Source organism: Gallus gallus, chromosome 3 (genome assembly GCF_016699485.2).
Source record: "Gallus gallus isolate bGalGal1 chromosome 3, bGalGal1.mat.broiler.GRCg7b, whole genome shotgun sequence".
NCBI lineage: Eukaryota > Metazoa > Chordata > Aves > Galliformes > Phasianidae > Gallus > Gallus gallus.
Window position 1 is genome coordinate 38,528,724 of NC_052534.1, and position 21,732 is coordinate 38,550,455.

At 39.1% G+C, this 21,732-nt stretch overlaps 1 protein-coding gene across 7 annotated transcripts in view; it reads left to right on the forward strand.

Annotated features, from left to right (window-relative positions):
- Window positions 1-21,732, forward strand: part of PCNX2 (pecanex homolog 2 (Drosophila)) — a 150,198-nt gene that overhangs the window by 9,069 nt on the left and 119,397 nt on the right. For all 7 annotated transcript variants that reach the window (XR_005858867.2, XR_005858868.2, XM_015284401.4 and 4 more), the window contains exons 4-8: window positions 1,920-1,956; window positions 2,426-3,703; window positions 11,860-12,007; window positions 12,176-12,321; window positions 13,587-13,680. Coding sequence is in view for 5 of the 7 variants with exons in the window: in XM_015284401.4 (XP_015139887.2) it covers window positions 1,920-1,956; window positions 2,426-3,703; window positions 11,860-12,007; window positions 12,176-12,321; window positions 13,587-13,680 (1,703 nt within the window). In the remaining 2 variants the exon portion in view is untranslated. The remainder of the gene's footprint in view (window positions 1-1,919; window positions 1,957-2,425; window positions 3,704-11,859; window positions 12,008-12,175; window positions 12,322-13,586; window positions 13,681-21,732) is intronic.

The window sequence follows — 21,732 nt, forward strand, 5'->3', positions numbered from 1 at the left end:
GTCTGTCTGCTCTATAGATACCAAATAACTTGAAAATCTTGCTAAGGACAACTAGTTTTCAAGACTGCTTTGGGGGATAGAAGATGCTAATGCAGTCAGAGCAGTTTCTCATTCCCTGAGAAGGAATCAGCTCCTGAAGCATTAGTAACTTATTTTTGTGTAACTGGTTATAAAATCTAGGAGTTATCTACACAAGGTTAAAAATACATAGATTTGATGCTACTGGCCGTGCTTTCTAAATCACTTAGTGTATGAAGTGATGAAAGTGATGTTTGTAGATCTTATTTAAGAAAAATAAGAGATACTCATGAGAAGTTTGAAGAATAAAGTGAACAAAAATTAGGAAACAGAGTGAATGCTGTCTGTGTAATCTTAAGCTACTCCCCAAGTATATTGTGATAACATCTTTAATTATGTGATCCCATACTATTCTTTCTACAGGACTCCTGCCTCATTCAATGCAGAGGATGGTTAGTGATCTTTGAATAAGTAGCTATTTGATACTTCATTGTCTTCATTTTTTCCCCTTTTGTGTCCTTATTTACTTCAAACTATTCTGAATCAAAAGTATTTCCTCATTTCCTGGAGTGTTTCTACCTTTTTGTAGCATCTGTATGATTCACAGACATTAACAGTTTTTCTTTTATGAGAAAAAGTATTTTCCACCTTGTTTCTGTCCTAGTCCCCAATATTCTGGTATTTGTCCAGTCTGCAAACTCTTTTTTTTTTTTCCAGGAAACTTGTCTGAGTCTCCCATTTCCAAACATGTAGATTGGGTCTAGTCAAACCTAATCTCCTCTTCTTGCTGCCAGGCTACCACTATGAGATTGTAGGATGTGATACTTATTTCCTCTTAATTTTGGTGCATGTCAGCCTGATCCATGTTATTTTTTCCCAGTAACTTTTTGCTAGTTCTCCATTCAGGTTCTCGCGCGTAAAATGTTTCTCTACAGTATTGTGTAGTTCAGGGCACTCCACTGCGTAACAAACATTGACCTGCTGATGAAAATCCAGCAAAGGGCCACCAGCAGTGATGATTGGGAAATAAGGCACTGAATGTATGAGGACAGGCAGATGTCCTAAAATCTATGTAAGACTAAAAGGATGTACTGTCTTCACCTTCCTAATGGAAGGATATGGAAAAAACTGAGCACACTCAGAGGTACAAAGTGAAAGACTAAGAGACAGTGGACAAAAGTACAGTTGGATTTCAAAACAAAACAAAAAAGGAGAGATTTATTCTTTTTTTTTTTTTCTTAACTGAAAGTGTGGTCAAATACTGGAAGAGGTTGTCCAGAGTGGCTGTGAAATCTCCATTCATGGAGATCTTCAAAGCTCTACTGGAGATGACCCAGAGCAACCTGCTCTAACTGTATCTGCCTTGAGTTATGTGTGTGTGTGTGTAAGGGGGAAGGGTTTGGGCTAAATGACCTCTGTAATTTCCTCACAATCTGAATGACTGTAGGATAATTTAATGGCTTTCTCCTCTAATTTTTCATGGAGAAATTGCTACCAAGTACTGGAGACCAAACCTTTTCAGCTACATGTTTTTAAATCACTAAAATGAGAAGTGGAAAAGATGAATGTATTCTATTCCTTAACTATTTTAAGAAGGTCTAGATTAGGCACAGCAGAATGTTTTCAAAAATAAAATCTTCAATTTTCTTTCTCCCCAGATATAACACACACAATTACAATGATGCAATTTGGAGCATGGCTGTTCTATAACCATCTCCATCACCCACCCTTTGCATTTTGTGGAAGGTACACATCTGAATTTCAGTGATGTTTATTGAATACCAGTACTGTAATTAACCTTTGATTAGTTAACGACTGCATTGATCTGTTGCGTTACATCTATTTCTTCCAACAGAATTTAATACATTGCTTTACCAATTTTGTGTGGTTTTTGCTTCTAGGACCTGCCAACACGGGAAACTATTGAAGATCTCAAAGGTATCTTAAAGGCATTTTAATCCCCTTTAAACTTTTATTTAATCCTTGCTTGCCACAAAAAAAAAAAAAAGAAACAAAAAAAACCCAAGACCCTGCAGTAGGATCTGTCATGCTTCATGCTAGGATCTGAATGAAAAAGCTCAAGATAACTAAATCTCGAGGGAATTCTCACAGAAGCTTTCTCAGCTGTCAGCTGAGCTGTTTGGACCACAGCCTTTTGGTGAGAATGCAAGTAGCTTTCCCCATTTTTATATAGAGAGATTAAAGAGTTTTCCTCCTGTGCTCTTGGGAAGTTCTGTGTCTCTGGCGTGCATTAAAAGAGGAAGCCAGTGTTTGCATGACATCTTAAAGACCTTAAGGATCTTCTGACTGCAGACTTCTTTACAGTTTTTACTAGCTAAAGATTTTACCTTGATAATGTATAGTGACCTTGTTTGCGAAACCTAACTGATGTTATGTCTTTTATTAGGGGTTACAGTATTAGAAGACCAGTCTGTACCACCGGTTTCATCTACCTCACCTGGTGTCAAAGGAGATGTATTACCAGTTTCCTTAGCCTCTGCTTCAGGTTCTACTACATCAGCAATAGTGACAAAACCAGCTGTTGTGGAAACGCTTTCTGGAACTGGAATAAATCAAAGCGGAGAGGATGAGCAACATGGATCACAAGTTATTCTCATGGACAAAGATGTAGCTAAAAATTTCTCTAATATTTCTTCATCGCAAGGTGATATTTTAAGGACTGGAGTTTCTTTGGAACCGTGGGACAGTGAAAATTCAGTTATTTCAGACCATTTGAGTAATCCGAGAAGTCACAAAAGGGAGAAATTGCCAGATGGCTCACTGCAGGCAAGCTTTACCAGTAACTGCCCACAGTGCAGTGCTTTTGCAACCAAAGATCCTGAGCTTGTGGAAAGTTCTTGCAGTGCTGACAGTACCAATGAAGACCTTGACTGCTCGGATAGTGAGACCGCTGTTGCAATTGTTGACAACTCTCTTCCTGGAGACCAACTGTGTGAGCCCATTAAAATTGTCATCACAATGAGCAGCACGCCAAACAGCGCCCTCAGTGACCTAGCGGGCTCTGTCCATCTGAGGGCTCTGGGTACAGAGCGAACAAGCTCAGCTCTCGAGTCTGGTATAGTCACAGCAGATTGGCAAAGTCAGCAGACTAATGAACAGCTCAGAATTCCTGTTATAACTTTTGATTTGTCTGATGACAGCAAAGGTAACGACTGTCCAGAAATTAGTGAAAGTGAAAGAACTCCAGAAATGTTGAGGACAGATCTGTCATCCAACCACTGCTCTGGCTATGAATCTGGTGATGCAGTAAAAGAACACAGCAATCTAGTAAATGCTCCTTCAGAAACGAACGCTTGTTCAGATCCAAATCAGAAGAATGCTTCTGAAAATGCCCAAAATATGGGTTTGAGTTCAAAAGAAGAACTACAGAGCCTAGATCCTCAATCCTGTGGAACTGCTCATGAAAAGAGGCACATGCGGGTGCTGAGTGTAGACAGTGGGACAGATGTCCTTTTAAGTAAGAATTTTGTAGAGGCATCTGACAAAGAGAAGACTTTACCAACTTCTAAATCTGATCTAGAAGCTAAAGAAGGACAGGTGCCCAATGAGTCTAATTTTCTAGAGTTTGTCTCCCTCCTGGAGTCCATTAATACCTCAAAGATGAAGGCATCTAATCAGTCTACTGTCAAAATGGAGGTTACAAAAGAAAACGTCCCTGCTGGAGGTATGATGCATGATTTACAACTTTTGGAATAAGAAAGTTGAGATTAGTTATATTGTTTATAGCAACTTGGCCTGAGATCTGCGGTAGAGTGAATACAGACAGGAGAACTGGTTTTGTTATTAACCGGTGGCAGGCTGGGCTTGGTTGGAACAGAGTGATTTCATGAAAGTGTGATAGTATCAGCTGCAATTTCTTGAATATTATGTTTTCTTAAAGACACCTCTTGAAAAACTAATGCTAACCTCAGTAGGTGTCTAGTACATATCTAATGCTCTGTGCTAGAATACCTTACGTGTGATAGGCTGGACTGTGGAAAAATCAAAAAGAATTCTTAAGAAGTTGTGTATAGTTAAAGTTTTGTACCTTCTCTTACATGGTACATGTTGAAGAGTCATCTGTGTGTGTCTGAGTATGTAGAAAGCTGGATTTGTCACTAGTGGTGGCTCAACATCTGGCTGACTCACATGTGCACGTGTTCCTCAGCTTCCTCTACAGATGTGTGTCGCTTTACAGTTAAAAATAAAACAATCACATTCCCAATGTGTTTCTCAATAGGTAAGAGTTTTGATGTTAAGTTGCTGAAGACTAAAGTATTTGGGCTTATGGAGGAAAGTTTGTCAGTGAGGTTTGTTGAAAACCTCAGATATTTTAATGGAAAATAGTATCTTACCATGAAATTTTCCATTTTATAACAAGAGTTAGGTTTAAGAAGAAAGGGGGAAAAAAGCCTCAATCAGTTCATTTTAAAACCTGTATGCAATCTAGTTTGTAATTCTAACATAGGAATACCTGGCTTTATCCAACAGTTTCCTTGCTGTCACCAAACTCTGACCCCTTTCTGTTAGGAAGAAGCATTATTTGTAATGTCTTTAGCAGCTGTGGAAAGAAGACTAGAAGGCCTGTTTCATGAGAATGCTAGATGGAGTGCAGTGGGTCTGTGTGGAGTGTTGGAGTACTTGCCAAGTGATCTGCTATTTCCTGGTTTAGAAGATCTGGGCCAAAGTAAAATGAGACAGCATATATTCTCTTCCAAAATGTTCTGTAAAGCTTAGATGCTGTAATAGGTAGCTCCAAGGTAGCCTAAGAGGAAGCAAACTAAATGCCTGTTTTGCATTGAACGTGGGGAACTTACTGATGCGCAGCAGTGCAGCTTCTCTCCATGTCAAAACAGCATCCCTTTCCATAGACTGGCTCTTAGATACCTCACCCTTCCCCCCTATAAAACTTTCATTATATGAGAAACACACTAGTGATTTCAGGGCATCACCTTTATAGAAGTAAATGGCTTTCAGATGAACGCCTTGAGTAATATGAAAGGGGAAGACTGCCTCCATAAAGGAAAGCAATGGCTAATCAGAATAAATCAGGTTTTCCATATATTTCATGACACACAAAACAAACGCGATTCATGTAGGTATGGTTATTAGACTTTAGATCTGGCAAATTAAATTATTTTTATTCGAACCCAGAGTCCTTGGGAAACATGAGGATTCAACACCTTTCTTCAAACCGATCTGATATTTGAAGTGGCCAAATGTGAATTCCTTACCTTTCCATTTCCTGAAGTCTATATGTTTGTCAGGCACTGGAGTTAATCTGTACACAGCTAGTTCTGTGTACAGATTTCTGTGGCATGCTGAGCTGTTACGGGCCCAGCAAACGTCCTCCTGGGTAGGAGAGTGATACTGCAGTGTGGCTTCTGTCACTGTGTGGTGTCTGCAGACCTTGTGTTGGTGCTGTGGGAAAAGGGCTACTCAGTATGAACTACTTAAGCTGGGGAGATGTAGTTCAAAGACCAGTTGCTATTTACAGCAAGTAGGCTTTATTTATTTTCTTGCCTAGTCAGAATGTGCTCTTTGCTAAAATAAATTACTGTCATTACTGGCAGCTTCCCCGCAGTAAGATTTGATTTTAGGAATGAGAAAGCCTCTAATTTGTTTATAGCCTTGCAATTACAAATGTGCTTTAAACAAGAGAGCATTTTAAAGCAGATCTGAATAAACATTTATTCCCGCTTTAAAGTGGTTGTTAAAAAAAAAAATAATAGAGGGGAGGCAATCTAGAGCAAGGCAAAGCTACGCACCCGTTGTTTTGAGGGAGGAGGTTGTTTGTCTTTTTGTTTCTTTGTTCTTTTGACCTTGCAAACCACTTAATTGGCAGAAGATAGTTACAGATGTCTAGTCCAAGGGAGCATGAAATGCACCTCACAAAGGTGTTCACTGGGAAATGTGAAAAACTTGGCAAGTTCCTGGAAGGCTGTGTATTTCAAGCTGCATGGAAGAAGGCTGATGTTTTGCATAAATTGGTGAAGGCAGGAAAACTTGTGAATCAGAACAGTCTTGAAAGTGAGTGAGTGAATGTTGTAGATGGTTCTTTGCTTGATGTGTGCACCCTCCACACACTTGTGAATTGTGTGGAAACAGAAGTTGCATCATCTTCACCCAGCAAACCCTTTGCCAGTAAGCAGCTCAGTAGAACACAGTACAAGAAAATAAAAGCATTCTTAGCACTAGCAGGGATGCCAGATTTAATGTGTTAAATACAGGATGTAAAAAAGCCAGCTTTTAAGAGCTGCTGCCATTCTGTTGGCATAGTATCTTTTCTATGTCGTGAGAAAGTACCACTGACACTTGCTAAAAATGACATCTGGGCCACTGTCCTTCCAGTTCTGAATCAATTTTTCACCGCCCTCATAATGAAAGCCTATGGAAGGGCAACAGCAAATTTTTTGTATCCTTTGAACTGTGTAGGGAAAGCTGGGCTTATGGTCTGGTTTGGGTCTGGGAGCAGAAGAAGAGCAGCTGTACACCCGATCTGTGCAGGATAAGGGCCCATGTTCCCTATGCCACAATTGACTTGGAATCTGGAACAGACAGTGTTATCACCAGTGGACAAAGCCAGTTGTGGGAGTGGTGGGGACCTGCATGGCAGAACCTGAACAGGGACTATGTGGCCTGAATTGAGATGTTTTTCAGGCTCTTTTTAGAAAAGGCACTCATCATTCTGGTCAGTGCACAAACCACAACCTTGAGTGAGTTCTTTTGGATCCCTAGCAATTACACTGCTCCTATAAAAAGCTAAGATGTACTTAAGTGGATATTTTTAGACGACTCAGTTTTTCCCCCCACGTGTAAGAAAGAGAGCTACAGCCTGCCGTGTATTCATGGGGCAGAGGGATCTTCTGCATCAAGCCACCAATTCCAACAGCATCTGCAGTGTGAGGCTGTGGCAGAGGAGTGGGGAGGAGGCACCTGGAACACCAAGCCTCTTTGGATAGAGGCTGGGGGGGCACAGAACTCACTTTGCTCAGTGTGATGCATAGTCTGTAAACAGGCTTCATAGGCTGTGACCTAAAAATTTCAGACTTCTTAAGTGGTGTTAAGTGCATTCAAGGGCAAGGCTGACACTTGTAAAGAAATTATGAAGCTATTTCAGAGGTTGACGTTCTGACATTGTTAGCTTTAATGATTAGGTTACTTACCTGAGACCTCAAAAACCATGGTTTTATTCCCAGCTCTGTTGTTGGCCTTGTTGATTATTTTGAGCAAGTCACTTCTGTGTTCAAGTTTCCCTGTCCTGTAACAGGCACAGTGAGTACCAATAGCTTTACCTATTGCTTCAGGATTAATGTGGTAATCCTGATTAATGGATGATCTTATGTTTTTTCACTGCCTGTGGCATACTTTTATAGCAACTTGTGGACTGCATCAAATTTGCTGACCACTGCTGATGTTTGGGGGTGACTAGCTTTAGTATTGTGTTTTTGTTGTTCTTTTGTTTGAAATGTATTTGTAGCATAGTAGGCAAATGTGAATTGTGGATAAAGTACTTAAGCTTCATGGGTATCCAACATTTTGACTTGCTTGGGCTGCTCTGAGGAATTGTCTTGGGCTGCATAGTAAGTATATAATACAGTTGATGTATAGAAGTAACGAAACTACTTTTTAAAATGTTTTTTAATTACAACATAGTGAAGGGCAACACAAATGTAAAACTATCAGGTTGGATGCGTGCGAGGTTCTTTTAGAGCAGAAAGGATGAAGGAAGGCTTGGGAATGTCAATTAAATTGACTGTTTTTAGTCTTTATAATATGTTATCCACAGATACGAAGGGGAGATACCATTAGTTGGAGAGCCATTTCATGCTGAGTACTGACAAGAGCATAGAGTGACTTGAAGTTAGTTATTTCTGCAACCAAGCAGGGAACAAATGCAGTTCAAAGTGAAACTTTCTATTTTGGAGCTTAGTGTTGTGGGAAGTAGGTTCTGCAACAGCAATTAAAGAACAGAAGAGGCTTGGGTTTAATTAGCTTAATTCTGCTTGACCAGATTTCAAAACAGATGGCGTTTGAAATTATGACAACAGCGGCATTTTTAACTTGCAAGATTGAGTTGTGGAGATTGGAATGAGGATATGCATGTAAAAGACAAGGAGAAAACATCTGGGAGACAGGAGAAAGGGCACAAAACAATAAAAATATGCGGAATAAAATTTACTGAACAAGGACACTTCATTAAAATAACCTAGTAAAATTTAAGGCAGTGTTAAAACAGACTTCAAATTTAAACTGTTGTTTTATTTTGATTACTATTTTTACAAAGGCTGTACCCTTTAAACTGTAAAGCTGCTGTCAGACTCTTCCCAGTGGTCTTTTACCAGGATATATGTTATGCTCAACCAATACAGACCTCCACCTAGGTATTTGTGCAGGACTCTTCTACACCACCCTTCCCCAGGCATGATGTAGCTATAGAATCTTAGAATATCCAAGCTACGAGAAGCCCATAAGGGTCATCAAGCCCAACTTCTAGTTCCACACAGCACCACCCCAAATCCAAACCCTCTGTCTGAGAGTGATGTCCAAACCCTCCCTGACTTCCAGTACTTGGGGCTGTGCCCACTGCCCTGGGCAGCCCATTCCATGCCCTCCGCCCTCTGGTGCAGAACCCATCCCCAAATTCCACTGCCCCTCCCCTGACACAGCTCCATGCTGTTCCCTCGAGCCCTGTCACAGCACTGCCTCACCACTCCCTGTGAGGAGCTGCACCCGCCATGAGGCCTCCCCTCAGCTCCTGTGCTCAGCCCTGAGCAGACCCAGAGGACTCCTCAATGCTACCTGCTCTCCGGATCTTCCACCGTCTTTGTAGCCTTCCTTTGGACACTCTCTAGTAGTTCTGTGTTCTTTTTGTACTGTGGTGCCCAGGATTGCATGCAGTACCACAGTGATGGATCTTGGTACTTGTGATATGACGTGTAGCTTCCAGATCCACGACAAAGGTGTTTGCTGAGCCCAAGCCCGTGCCTGGGGCTTCTGCTGGCCCAGCTACAGCTACACCAGGGCTGTGGAGCAGTGCTGCTGGCTCCATGTCTTGCCAAAGGCCATAGTGAATGTGCAGCTTTTACTGTTTTGGTCATGGTGAGTGTTTCTCCTGGTAGCTTAATGTTAAGCTTTGCCAGGAAGCGTTTTGATGATGTGGAACTTATTATGCAACCTGGCAGGACACTCCTTGTCTAGACACCCCTATCACTGTTTAAATTCTGAAGGTGTAATTCACTTGGAAGAAATAAGTACTTATGAAAACTACTCACAAACCCATAGGGCCTATCTGTCCAGTGCTGGAAGTACTCATTACTGAGGTGTTGACTGATTGGCATATAAAGCCTGTAAGAAGCAGGACTGTTTATGTTTTTATCATCATGACTCTTTACTACTGCAGGAGAAAAGTCTGAAAGGCTTGTGGTTTGGAATGGGGAAGTGAGACATTATCTGAAACCACTAGATAATCAAATTAAAAAATCTTCTTGTTTCAACCCTAGAGCCAGTTTTGGGCAATGCGAGACCAATTAGATTTTTAAACCACAGTTTCTGATCTCTATCAGTTATTAATGCTTGAACAGCCTAAACCTTTGGAAAGATGATTTTGATGAGATATCTATGGCTTCTGGTAGTTGCATGATTTAGAGGATGCTTCAGTAATTCGTGGTTAAATAAGATACTGTTTCTCCTTAAGACAATGTTAAAATCTTTAAATAGGAAAGAAAGAAAAGCGCACCAACCTGTTTGTTTTAACAAGAGAAAGTAGGTCTGAAAGACCCATTGAAGTTTGTCTCCCTGTATAACAGACACAAAGCTTTTCCCTAAATCAGGCTTATACTCGCTGTACTGCACAAGAAGCCAAAATCCCATGTACTCCATAAAGAGGTACAAGACCTGGTACATTTTCAGTGTTCTATTGACATTTAAAAATTTTTTCAGCAGGGGCCAAAGGAGCTGCTGTTTGAAGCAAGAGTTATGTGGTATCTTTATTTCTACTGCTCCTTCTGCCCTGTCTGGTTAGAGTTGTGGTGGTCTGTGGCTCTGGTGAGGTTCTTCACATGTGGTACTGCCTGTTGTGCTTTGCGCTAAGGCTCAGGACCTGCTGGGGTCAAAGTGTGGTGGTACACGTAAAGTTGTTCTTATTCTTCTAGATTTTACTTTTCTTAATAAAAATAATTGAGTAGGCAGTACCTCCAGAGAAGGGATTGTGCAGTGAGGCTGAGGAGTTTGTGCAGGTGTCTGAGCCTTTAAGATTCTCAAAGGTTAAGTCTTGTGAATTGAAACTGGTGTGGAGATGTCCAAATTCCTAGAGGCAGGTAGGTTTATAGAAGGAAAATGCTGCTAGAGCAGCTGATATAGCTGGAAAAAATCACAGACAGGTGGTCAGAAAGGTCTGTGCATCCAAAAGCCTGCCTGCTCTCTTTCATTGGGCCTACAGATACCATTGAAGATGGTACTTTTCTCTCTGGAAACCTTGAACCTATTTTATCCTTAGATTGTCTTAACTATGACAACACTGATTCTTGACTGGAGACTCTTACATGTAGGTACAGTAGTTGTTTTGGAAGGAAATGCAGTTTAGCAAATGGAATTTGTGTTTTTTTTCTTTTTTCCTTGATGATTACATTTCTTAGGCACTTAAGCAGCAGATATTGCAAGAAGTCTGGGTAAGTACATATCCATATGCATTGCTAAGTGTAAGAAGCAAAGAAGCTACGGGACGCACTGCAGCATCTCTATCAGTTTTAACTTCTAACATTTTATTTTTTTCTGAAATATTTAGTTGTGTGACAACTTGTGGTGATGAAACCAACATTTGTTGCACTTTAAAATCCTGCGGTGGAATTGCAGTATGTTTTGCTGTTCAGTGTGAGCATAAGTAACTAAAAGAGACCATCACTTGAATTTTTTTATATATAGAAATGAAATATATATAAATGATATAACTTGAAAGAGGTGGTATAAATTGGCATATTCATCGAATCATAGAACCACCAAGGTTGGAAAAGACCCACAGGATCACCCAGTCCAACCATCCACCCATCGCCAATAATTCTCACTAAACCATGTCCCTCAACGCAACGTCCAAACGTTCCTTGAACACCTGCAGGGTCGGTGACTCCACCACCTCCCTGGGCAGCCCATTCCAGTGCCTGACCACTCTTTCAGGGAAGTAGTATTTCCTAATTCAGTGTAATAGAAACAGGACAAATCCATTGTGTGTATTTTAAAATCTATATTTCAGTATTTTCCAAATATAGGGAAAGCTACTGTGAAATTGTTTAGCTTGTTTTTCTCTGTACTGCATCAGGAGTGTGACTGGTAAGAAAGAGAAGTTGAGTAGCTATGTAGTTTCCATTGCAAATTCCAGCTTTAATTCCTTTGAAGATGCTTCCCTTCATATTGTAAAAGGGTGCGAGTGTAAAAGAGTGAGGCAGTGCTGCTGCTTTTCTTCTGTCAGTATGCATAGCTGGGAAACAAGTTTATGGTTCTCAAGAAGGCAGACTCTTACTGCTATGGGTCAGGGAAGATTACTTCCTCTGGATGAAGAGGAGAAGGAAAGCAGAAATTCTCACTCATTTGTCCTTTGTATCATGCAGCCTGTTCTTGAAACAATGCATTCACTTAGCCTTATCAGGTCAGAATGTCTCCTCATCCAACGTTCTCTGTAAGTTGTTTAAACAATATTCTATAAAGTCATGTTAATGTTTTTCATAAAGCCAGTGTTTGCTGTTGTATTTTAGCTTTTCTTTGAGACAATTTTGTGCAGTTATAACGAACAACACTCTTGACAGTCATATGTGGAGAGTGGCTCTACTTCACTGCCCTGTTTTCCAGATAGCCAGACGACAGAGAGAAAAGAGGAAGTGATGGGAACAGAAAAGCACCGTGAGCAACTTCCTAAGCAGGAAAGATCAGATGTACAAAGCCAAGATCGTGCTAGTACTAGTCCAGTGCTACCAGAGTCTGCCAAATTTACAGCACTGTAAGGCCAGTTTACTTTACAGTTTTGAACTTCAAAGATATGATGTAATCTGTTTTGTTTCATTGAGTAGAAATGACATAAACTTTTAATTAACCTCTCTTTCTTTCTGTTTTATTGAGAACAAGAAAAAAGTTCCTCATAGTAGTTTTGAAACATTTTTGTGTCAAGTTACCAGGGCAACAGGCAAAGGCAGATAATCTACCGAGTAACTTCTCAGCAAGACAGTTCTGTCTTGCAAGTAATAAGTGGACCTGAGGCGTCTGTACAAGATGAGCTATCCGTGGATGCAATGCATGTGTTCATAGATGAAAATGGTGAGTTTCTATAGGTGGAATAACTGCAATGTGTGAAGAAATTTCTGTAGAAAATTTTAGTCTTCCTAAGAGGATGCTTCTCATCTTGCCTGTTATGGATTGCATGTTTTATGTGCGTGAAAGAGGATGCCTTAGTCATATCAGTAAATGCACTATCAGATGAGTAATAACTAGAGTGTTCAAAATGCAGCCACACAGACATGAAGTTTGTACACTGCCATACATACCAGAAGTTTATCTTCCAAATATCATCCTCAAGAAGTGCAGGCACAGAGCCTTTGTGCTTGGAGGGGTGGGCAAAACCTTCTTCCTCTTTACTACTGTCTTCTCCAGCTGAGTTTGCGTTTGTGTTGGCTCAAGCTGAACTCTCTCTGATGACATTGTGGTTACTTTCGTTCAGAGTCCTGATCTGCCTCCTCTTTCAAGTTAGTTAACTAGTGAAGTGGTCTTAAGCCTATACTTGGAGCAGAATTGCTCCACAGCTATTACTAGAGATTGAAGCTATAACATGCATGATGGTGGTTTGTTTGAACTGTGCATGGAGCCCTGTGAGGTCCTGGCCAACATCTTTGAATTGCAGCCACCACACTTTCCCTTAAAGCTGCATTCAAAACCAGTGTGAATGAGTATTCATGGCAGCTGGGATTCTAATCCCAGTATTGTTTTGTTTTTCTGCTGATTCCTCCTGGCCTTGCTCACAGCCCTACAGTTCCTTGTGTGCAATGAGGCTGAGAGCAGCAGAATGGCATGGCCTCGGGCTTGAGTTTAACAGAGTCTCTTCATTTCTACCTGTTGTGCAAAAGAAAAGTGCAGTGCCTTTGGTTTTAGCAGAATTTTTCACTGTTTTTACCTTTTCACCTCACCTTCCTGAGCAGAAACAAAAAATTTGTTCTGCAGTGAGCTTATATTAATAGGTGGTCTTTCCATTTACCTTGCATGCATATAAATGATGGTGTAGTCCGTAAGCCTCTTATGAATATGTTTCTCTGGATGCTGTTTTGATTTGGTTTCTTGAAGCTATGATGGATTCTTGTGCTTAGTTATGGAAAAAGAGGTCAAAATTTCACTTGAATTTGTCTTGCTTTCTGTAAAGTTTTCAGTTGTTTGAATGTTAATTTGCTTTCTGAACTTTAAGATATATCTAGTTTACAAACTGAAAGCTGATTTATATTTATACATGTGCCTAATATTTTTTGATAAATTTGTTTGTGAAACAAATGATCATATCATGTAACTGACTTCTTCTATATAAATGTTTTCTGAAGGGGAAATCAGATCCTGTTATTTAAAGGCTGGCTCTCAGAAGGAAGGAAATTTTCGACATCAACTATCAAACTGTGATTGTATTTCAAATGCTCAGTAAGTAAACCCTTATTTTTAGAAACTGAGTTTTCATTGCTGGAAGATGTGAAGCAGATTGTAGATTTGAAAGACGTGTGAAGGAAGAGCACTGGAGAATAAATGTATTAACCTATTCTAAAAATGTCAAAGTATGCATTTTTATTCTGAACTAGAACAGCAATTGCTTAGTAAGAATATTGATGTGGAAGAGTGAAAATGAAAAGCAGAACTAGCCTGTGTGATTTCCATTACTGTCTGGGAATAGCCAAAGACAAATGTTGCAGTATAAATGAGATCTGTGAGTAAAACAAAGTAAGTGAGACTGTTGACAGATATTCTCTCAACCTTATTGTTTTACGTATTTCTCTTACCTGTTGGGTCCTATCAGTATCAGCTACTGACACCATTTCCTCTGAATTCAAGCAGCAGAGCCATTCAACTGTCATGAGATGTCTAATGGTAATTTGCCACTCTGAAAAAGGTATCTGAACAATCTTCTTTTTTAAGATCTTTTCAGAGTGATTGCACAAATCCCAGGCTCGCTACTGTGGTTTCTGCTGTCTGATGTGATATGTTGTTATGCATGTTTGTGAAAAGAATTTTAACTAGCCATAAGTATTTTTATTGAATTATATGTTTTTCATATTGTTATAGAGCTTTTGTATAAATGAGGGGATGAGAGGCTTCATTTGAATTAATAAATACTGTTCTTAAGGTTTTTGGCTTTCAGTGGAGACTTTTTAAAAACTCAGGAATATGTTAAGAATGTGCTAGCATTATAGATAAAATGCTGTCATGAAATGCATGAGAATAATACTCCTTATTTTCAGTGGATGAAGAAAAAAATGTCTGAGTTCATCTGTAATAGAAATGTTTTTGTTTCTTCAACAAAATGGGAAAACAACCCGTGGTAGAGTCTAGTTTCAATCAAACATCTTGGTTAGGAGTTATGTAACTCCTGCAACTTTTTTCCCCCTCTATCTAGTACAGAATAATACCCTCCCATCCCCTTTGTGTGACTATGAACTGAATCTGTCCTAAATGTATAAATAGTTTCAGGTCTCCTGACAGCTTTCAGTTAACCTGTTTTTATCAAAAAAGGACAATCATCCTTCTCTAATATGCAGTCCTTCTAAATCTGTCCATCTATGGACATCTGTGTCATCTGTGATCTTTTGTCTGTGTCTTGCTGTACTACATAAAATGTGGATCTTTAGTTTGTGGTTTGCAGGCCTCTAAGTGTTGTTAAGGAGTCTGTGTTGTTAGTAAAAGCAAGTTCAGATGTTCTCTGCAGCCGTTTACGTTCATTTAACTTAGATCGGTACCTTTGTTGGAAATCTTGGAATACAGTAGTAGTTCAGACTGTAACAGAACAAAACAGCAAAGATCAGTGGCTTCCTGCTGCTTTACTGTTTTTGTATAGGAACAGAAGTGCAGAACACAAGAGCTTTTCTAGGAACAGAAGAGTAGTAAAGGAAAGTACAAAGCAGAAATTCACATGAAAAACTCAGAAGGAGGACCAGGAAACATGAAGTGTGCCCAAAGCTGAGTTTTGCAAGAGCAGTTTGTAATATCATTAGATCAGAGAGATTAATTACATTTGTTGTTCAACTGACAGTTCCTAGCATCAGTGCATAGATTGAAGGGTAGCTTGGGAAGGAAAGGGTTTTCATTTTCTCTTCAGTTGTTCACCATCAAGTAAGCTTGTATATAAATGATACTGAATGTCTGCAGCTTATTAAAAATAGAGGCAAACTCTTATCATCTTCCTTAAAGACAGCTCTGGAATGAGGCATCTCTCCTTCCCCATTCCCTCCTACCTCCACCAGTGGGCACACATAGCACTTAATGTCAGGTTAGTTTCTTGCTGATAGTTAAAAGTAAGCCAAATAGTCACAGTTCTCAGCTAAAGCTATTTTTATTATAGAAGAAAAAGGCAAGTACACAGAATGAAACAAAACGCAAGGCATAATCAGTGTTTGCTTTGGGTACAATCTCTTCTCTATGTCTCTGTGGAGAGCTCTCCAGAGAAATTACTCACTTGAGGGTAGGCCCTCCTTTGACAGAGATGTTTGGTAAGTTAAAGTGATAATACACATTCCCTAAATCAGTAGCAAGTCATGTCGTGAGCTGTCATTGTGAAGGATAGGAGGACTTCCTGGTATAATTTACATACCACATGTGCTTGTCTGTCATGTTGTTCATTGTGTTGTGCAAGAAGTCTGTACCAACAGGAGGTGCTACTGTTATGAAAGGGTAGTTGAAAATAGACATGAAACGCAACTCTGTCATGTCCTTAGCTTATCTCCAGACCCATCAGGAAGTTAACTAAAGACAAGACAATAACTCTGACAGCACTTTTAAGGAGGAAAAATAAGATCTGTGTATGCAAGCCATCCAAATTCAATTTTATGAGCTCAGTGGATGTGGGAGAAAGTTAATGCCTGGACATAAGAGGGTTGCATCTTCACTGAATAGCAGAAATGGAGTTCTTATCTCAACCCAGATTTCAGAAGCTTATGGAGAAAATAGATAACATAAATCTGCAGTAGAAGAGTATAATCTTTTAAAACATTTTTCACTAATCATGCTCTGTCTCTAGTACTTAGATAAAGCTTCTCCTAAAGCAAAAACATCAAACTGAGTTGAGCCAGTGAAGCCCAGATGTGTGTGGGCTGTGCCCTGATGCTCTTCTTTGAGAAGACTTGAGATGTTGGCCCGTGCCAGGTGGTGGCAAGCGATCTCTGGCTCTGGGGCTGTTGGTAGAAGCAGAAGAGCAGAGGTGCCAGCACGCACTGTACTGTGGCACTTTTTGGGTAGCAGCGCAAGGGGTTTTTATTAGGGAGTATGAACTGGTCGGTCCAGGATAAATTTAAGTGGCACACGAATTGGCCAAAGGTAAATACCTTTTGAATAAGTCAAGCAAATCTGGATAAAGTATTTAAGTCTGTGAAGTATTTAAATATTACTTGAAAGAAACCATTAAATAAAGCCTTGAGGCAGACTAACTAATGATTAACAATCTTAAATTCAAATTATAACTCTCTATTCTGTCTATTGAATCCCACTATTATCTGTTCCAGCAGTAAAGCCTTAACCAGTATGGTATTTCACAACAGCAATTAATAAGAATTGAAATCAAAGTAATATTTCTGTGGCCTGTGAACATTTTAATATGATCCTCTTGACATGGCTTCTGAAACCTATTTATCACAAATAATGCGAAGCCTTAACATTATCTCTTCCTCACAGAACTGGTTTGGTGTTATGATTTTTTTTTGTTCTTTGCTTTTGTCTGCTTCCTGCCCTTTCTTGTCTTGTAAGGGTTAGGTGGACAGCCAGAAAGAATAAAAATGGATTAAAACATGCCACTGAAAGCAGATGTCTGAGTTTGAATGAGTAAAGCTTGCTTTCTGCAGAGGCTCCTTGACATTGGAAACTGTATTGTTAGAAGGGATTGGCTGATTTCGAATACTATCATCGCTTCTTTTTGGCTCTACTCTGCAGTGATATGGTCTTTAGAGTGTTCTCCAGCTTATCAGGGCTAATGTATATTCCACTAGATATTGTAGTTTTTGGACTAATAGAAGTCATTACCTGTACTGGCAGTCCTTGTCCTGGAAACTTTCAGAGTTTCTTAAACATGGATGAAGTTGTCTTAACCATTTCTGAAGTGATATCTTGGGAATTAGAATTGTTTCAAATTAGTTTTCTATTTGTGTCTCACCAAAATCTCTCACCAATCCAGCTTTTAGAGAATTTTAATAGTTACATTTAAAGGTAGTCTTTACGTTGTAATGATTGTATGCAAGTACACATATACACGCACACACACACACAAAGAACAGATATGTCTTTCCCATCTTAAACCTCACTTTGGCAGGTGATTCTTGTTGCTGTATTTGGTAAGTTATTTAAACATTGTCAGGTAGCTAATCAATTGCTCAATTACTTTCCATGCAATTATCCTGACCCCACTTCTGACTGTTGTCTTGCCAGAAGCACCTCTTGCCAGCAGTCACTGGAAGGGATTCCCTGCAGAGCTAACTGCCTCTAAATTTGATGCTCCCATTACCTTGCCAGCTTCTCTGGCCATAAATTGCTTTGTGACAGACTTTGACATGAGAGAAAGTGCAAACTGTATTCTAAGTTCATGAATTACATTAGAAACCACTTACAGAAAGGCCATTTGGATCTGTTCTGGACTTAGAAACTTGAAAAATCTTCTACCCCATTACGTTATGTTCTTTAGCAACACTTGTTTCCCTGCAGTGAATCCTTCATATTTCTGTGCCACGTGGCTTAGGTGTGTGGTTGGATTCTGGAATGGCAAAGGAGGATGAGGAAGTTCACATTGGTGTAAAACTGGTGCGTGGTATAAGCATGGACTCCCTTTTTGCATGATTAGTCTGTCTTTTGACTTTATTTTCGCCAGGTTTGAAACCTTACCTGTATAAAACAGTTACAATCACCAGTTAAAGTTTTCTTCCCCTTGAACTGGTGATACAAAGTAAAACTCGCAATCATTAGCAATAATATCCTTTAAAACACAAAGTGAAAAGATGTCCAAGTTAAACCATTTTTAGAGATTTATACCTGTTTTTGGGGCTATCAGAAACAAGTTGGAGTCAGTCTTACCAATTAGGAGGTGTCATTTTGATGTATCCTTTCTGTCTCTTACTGTGTGGCAGAGAGCAGATGTTTCAAAGGAATTTCGTTAATTATCTTGAATGTCTCTTGTTATTACATAACTGAAGCAATTTTGATAAGCATTCAAAAAGATAAATATTGGTTATCATGTTATCTAGGAATTACATGTAAAGTGGCTCATAAGTATCAGTGAAAATAAAACCTCCTAAAATTACAGTAATCATAGTAATAGCATTAATAATTTCTGCATCAGTAGAATGATCTGTCCCCAGTACAGAAGTCAGTAGTGTCATAAGATATATATCAATGCTAATGCATGAATTATACTGCAATTGCATACTCTGTTCATACTTGCTGTACCAGGCTAATCTGTTCTTCAAATGTTTGACTGCTTTTCTGTATGTCTTTGCATACTGGAGGTCTTTTTTGGAAGGTCAGACAACCTCTAGTGTGTTTGTATACATATGTACATATTAAGAAAAATGTGTCTGTATTCGTTATCTCTCATGAACGTAGCTTGCCTCCAATGCGTGTTTGAAATACAGTGCTCGTAGAATTCTATCTTTCTGAATTACTTGGATGCTAGAAGCTGATCAACAGGCATGTTATGCTTTCTGGTTTCACAGCTATGAAAAACTGTTCAACTCATGTAAGCTACTGCCACTTATTCTCCCAAGTGTCAAAAGCTGAAATAATATACCGCCTGAATCTGTAGTGTACAAAATTTGCATATTTGAGTACTCTTTTTGATAATTAATATGTGAGGTGTTCATTTTATAATTCAGTGGTGGAACTCAGGACCCTGTCCTTATCTGCTTCCTTAACTTAAGTTGCAAAGGCAGTAAAAAGTAAGCTTACCTTAGATGTGAGGGCACTAATATGTTTTACTGTTTTAATAATTTCTATTTAGTCTTGCTCCTACCAAAAATATAATCTCAGTTTTTACTGTGTATAAAATTCTGTTCTTTGTGGATGGGGAAAGCTGGGGCACCACATTCGTAATCATGACATGGTACTATTAAGTATAACATTGTTGAATAGTTATACTCGCACATAAATCCCTTGAAACAGTCTAATGTGGATACATTCAGATTATTCTTTCTGCTTTGTCATTTGAAATAAATTTCTGATTGTGGATATCTACAAAGGAACTACACAAAGCTTCAGCGGTACTGCCTGAAGCAGATCGCAGGCATGATAGCATGATGGCACTGTAAAACTCCTATGGTAGAATCATAGAATCCTTGGAGCTGGAAGAGACCTTTAAAGGTCGTCTAGTTCAACTCCCATGCAATGAACAGAGATGTGTACAGCAATATGAGAAGAGATTATTACGTATCACTGGAGAACATACTGATGAAGGGTAATGGTGGTTACTGACCAGCATCTGTTAGCGTTTGAGCATTTTGCTATGTGTCTTTGTTTGTTTCAGTTAAGCACCAAGATTTTTGAGGATGTATGTGCAGAAACAGGTGTGCTGTGTCTGTATTGGAAAATACAGAGCATGGTCCACACAAAATCCTGATGTGGATATGTCCATACCAACCTGGCCGTACTTGCTAAGTTGAAGAACAGATCTGAGTAGCTCCAAGGGAAAATGTTCCTGTGCCATTTTTTTTCCCAAAGTAGAATAAAGAGCTACTTTTTGAGAAAAGGCCAGTTTTCTTTCTCAAGTGAAATATTAGTTTTCATAAAGTCAACTGGAATTGTCTCCTCACGAGCTGTAGAAGCATTTGGACATTTATATTTCTTTCCAGAAACACTTTTAACTTTTATTTCAAAATAATGCAATTTTTAAGGATACCACTTGAGCCCATTTCTTTCTTTCCTGTACTAAACTCCTGAGAAGAAAACAATACTGACACCCTCAAGCTTGTGCAAGATGATGTTCATTATACACCAGCATTGATTTTGAAGTGAATAGAGCTGGTGTCTATTTAGAGCTATCCAAATGTTTGCTGACAGCAATTCAGCTTTGTGATGCTGAAGTGTTTGATTCGTTCACATACTTCAGTAGATTCACATGGCGGACCTCTTGTTGCAGTTAATCATTTTGTATCTGGCAACAGTCAGCATTAGGAGGCTGATTTGCTGTGTATGTGTAACATAAACTAGAGTTTAAAATAAAGGTGTAAGGCCACAGAAATGAATTTACGGTGCGCAACTGAGAGCATTAAAGAACTGGAGCAAAATGATTAGGCTTGACTACTTCTGAGGAAAAAAAGCATTTTTATATTAGGTGCAGTTTCTCCTTCCTGCTTTGACGTCTGAGCTTTCACTTATATATAACTACCTTGTGCATACCTTTTTTAAAGAAACAATTAAAAGATCAAGTTCATCTTCTCCCTCTTTCTTCATAATGTATCAGTATTATTATTTACATATGCAATTACTATAATATACAATAAAATCACATAATTTCATTTATATGTATGTAATTGTATTTCATAGAATCGTAGAATCACTAAGGTTGGAAAAGACCCACAGGATCATCCAGTCCAACCATTCGCCCTTCATCAATGGTTCTCGCTAAACCATGTCCCTCAACACAACATCCAAACGCTCTTTAAGCACCACCAGGGTCGGTGACTCCACCACCTCTCTGGGCAGCCCATTCCAGTGCCTGACCATCCTTTCAGAGAAGTAGTAATTTATATGTGTTTTATAAGTAGTAATTTATATATGTTTTACTGTTATATGTGGTTAATCTATTCCAGTATATGTATTGCATTTTGTGTGTTCTTTGTGAGCGATCCATCCTCTAAATGCTTCGCTATTTAGATGAGGCACTGACTCTAAACCCAAGCTTCTCAGAAGCTTTATTATCTTTTGATTTTTAAAATATTTTACCAGCATAGGTAGAGAACTCCATTAAGAAAAAAAGCAACTGCCTCATTTGTAGTGTTTTTTCTTTCTTTTCAGAATAGGGCTTTTCAATATCAGACAGGCTGATAGGTTAAAAAGAGCTAATTGCAGCAAAACTGTCCCACAAGTACTAAAAATCCCATGATTGAAGTTATCTGCCAGTGTAGCTATTAAGTGCCATGGCCTGCTAGTGTTTCTGGCCCTGGGCAAAAGAGGAGAACTTCAAATCAGGGAGTTAGCTTTCTTGATTTAAATTCACATCCATGAATAAGCTGTTGGGGTGCATTGTACTATATGAAGGCATCTAGCTGAATGCTTTAGCAGTACTGTATGTCTCCCATGTAATTCCATTAATACTTCAGTATTTTCACCACTGGAAAATTCTCTAAACTTGTGAGGAGTAAACCTTGTAGGAAGAAGTAGACTTAAGTATTTTTATTTTTCTATTTTTTTTTTAGCATTTCAAAGTGCCATTTTAGAATGAGAAAATACTGTGCTTCTGAAACATTGTCTTCTATATTTCTGAACAAGGTGGCCCCCTTCCTGCGCTAGCAA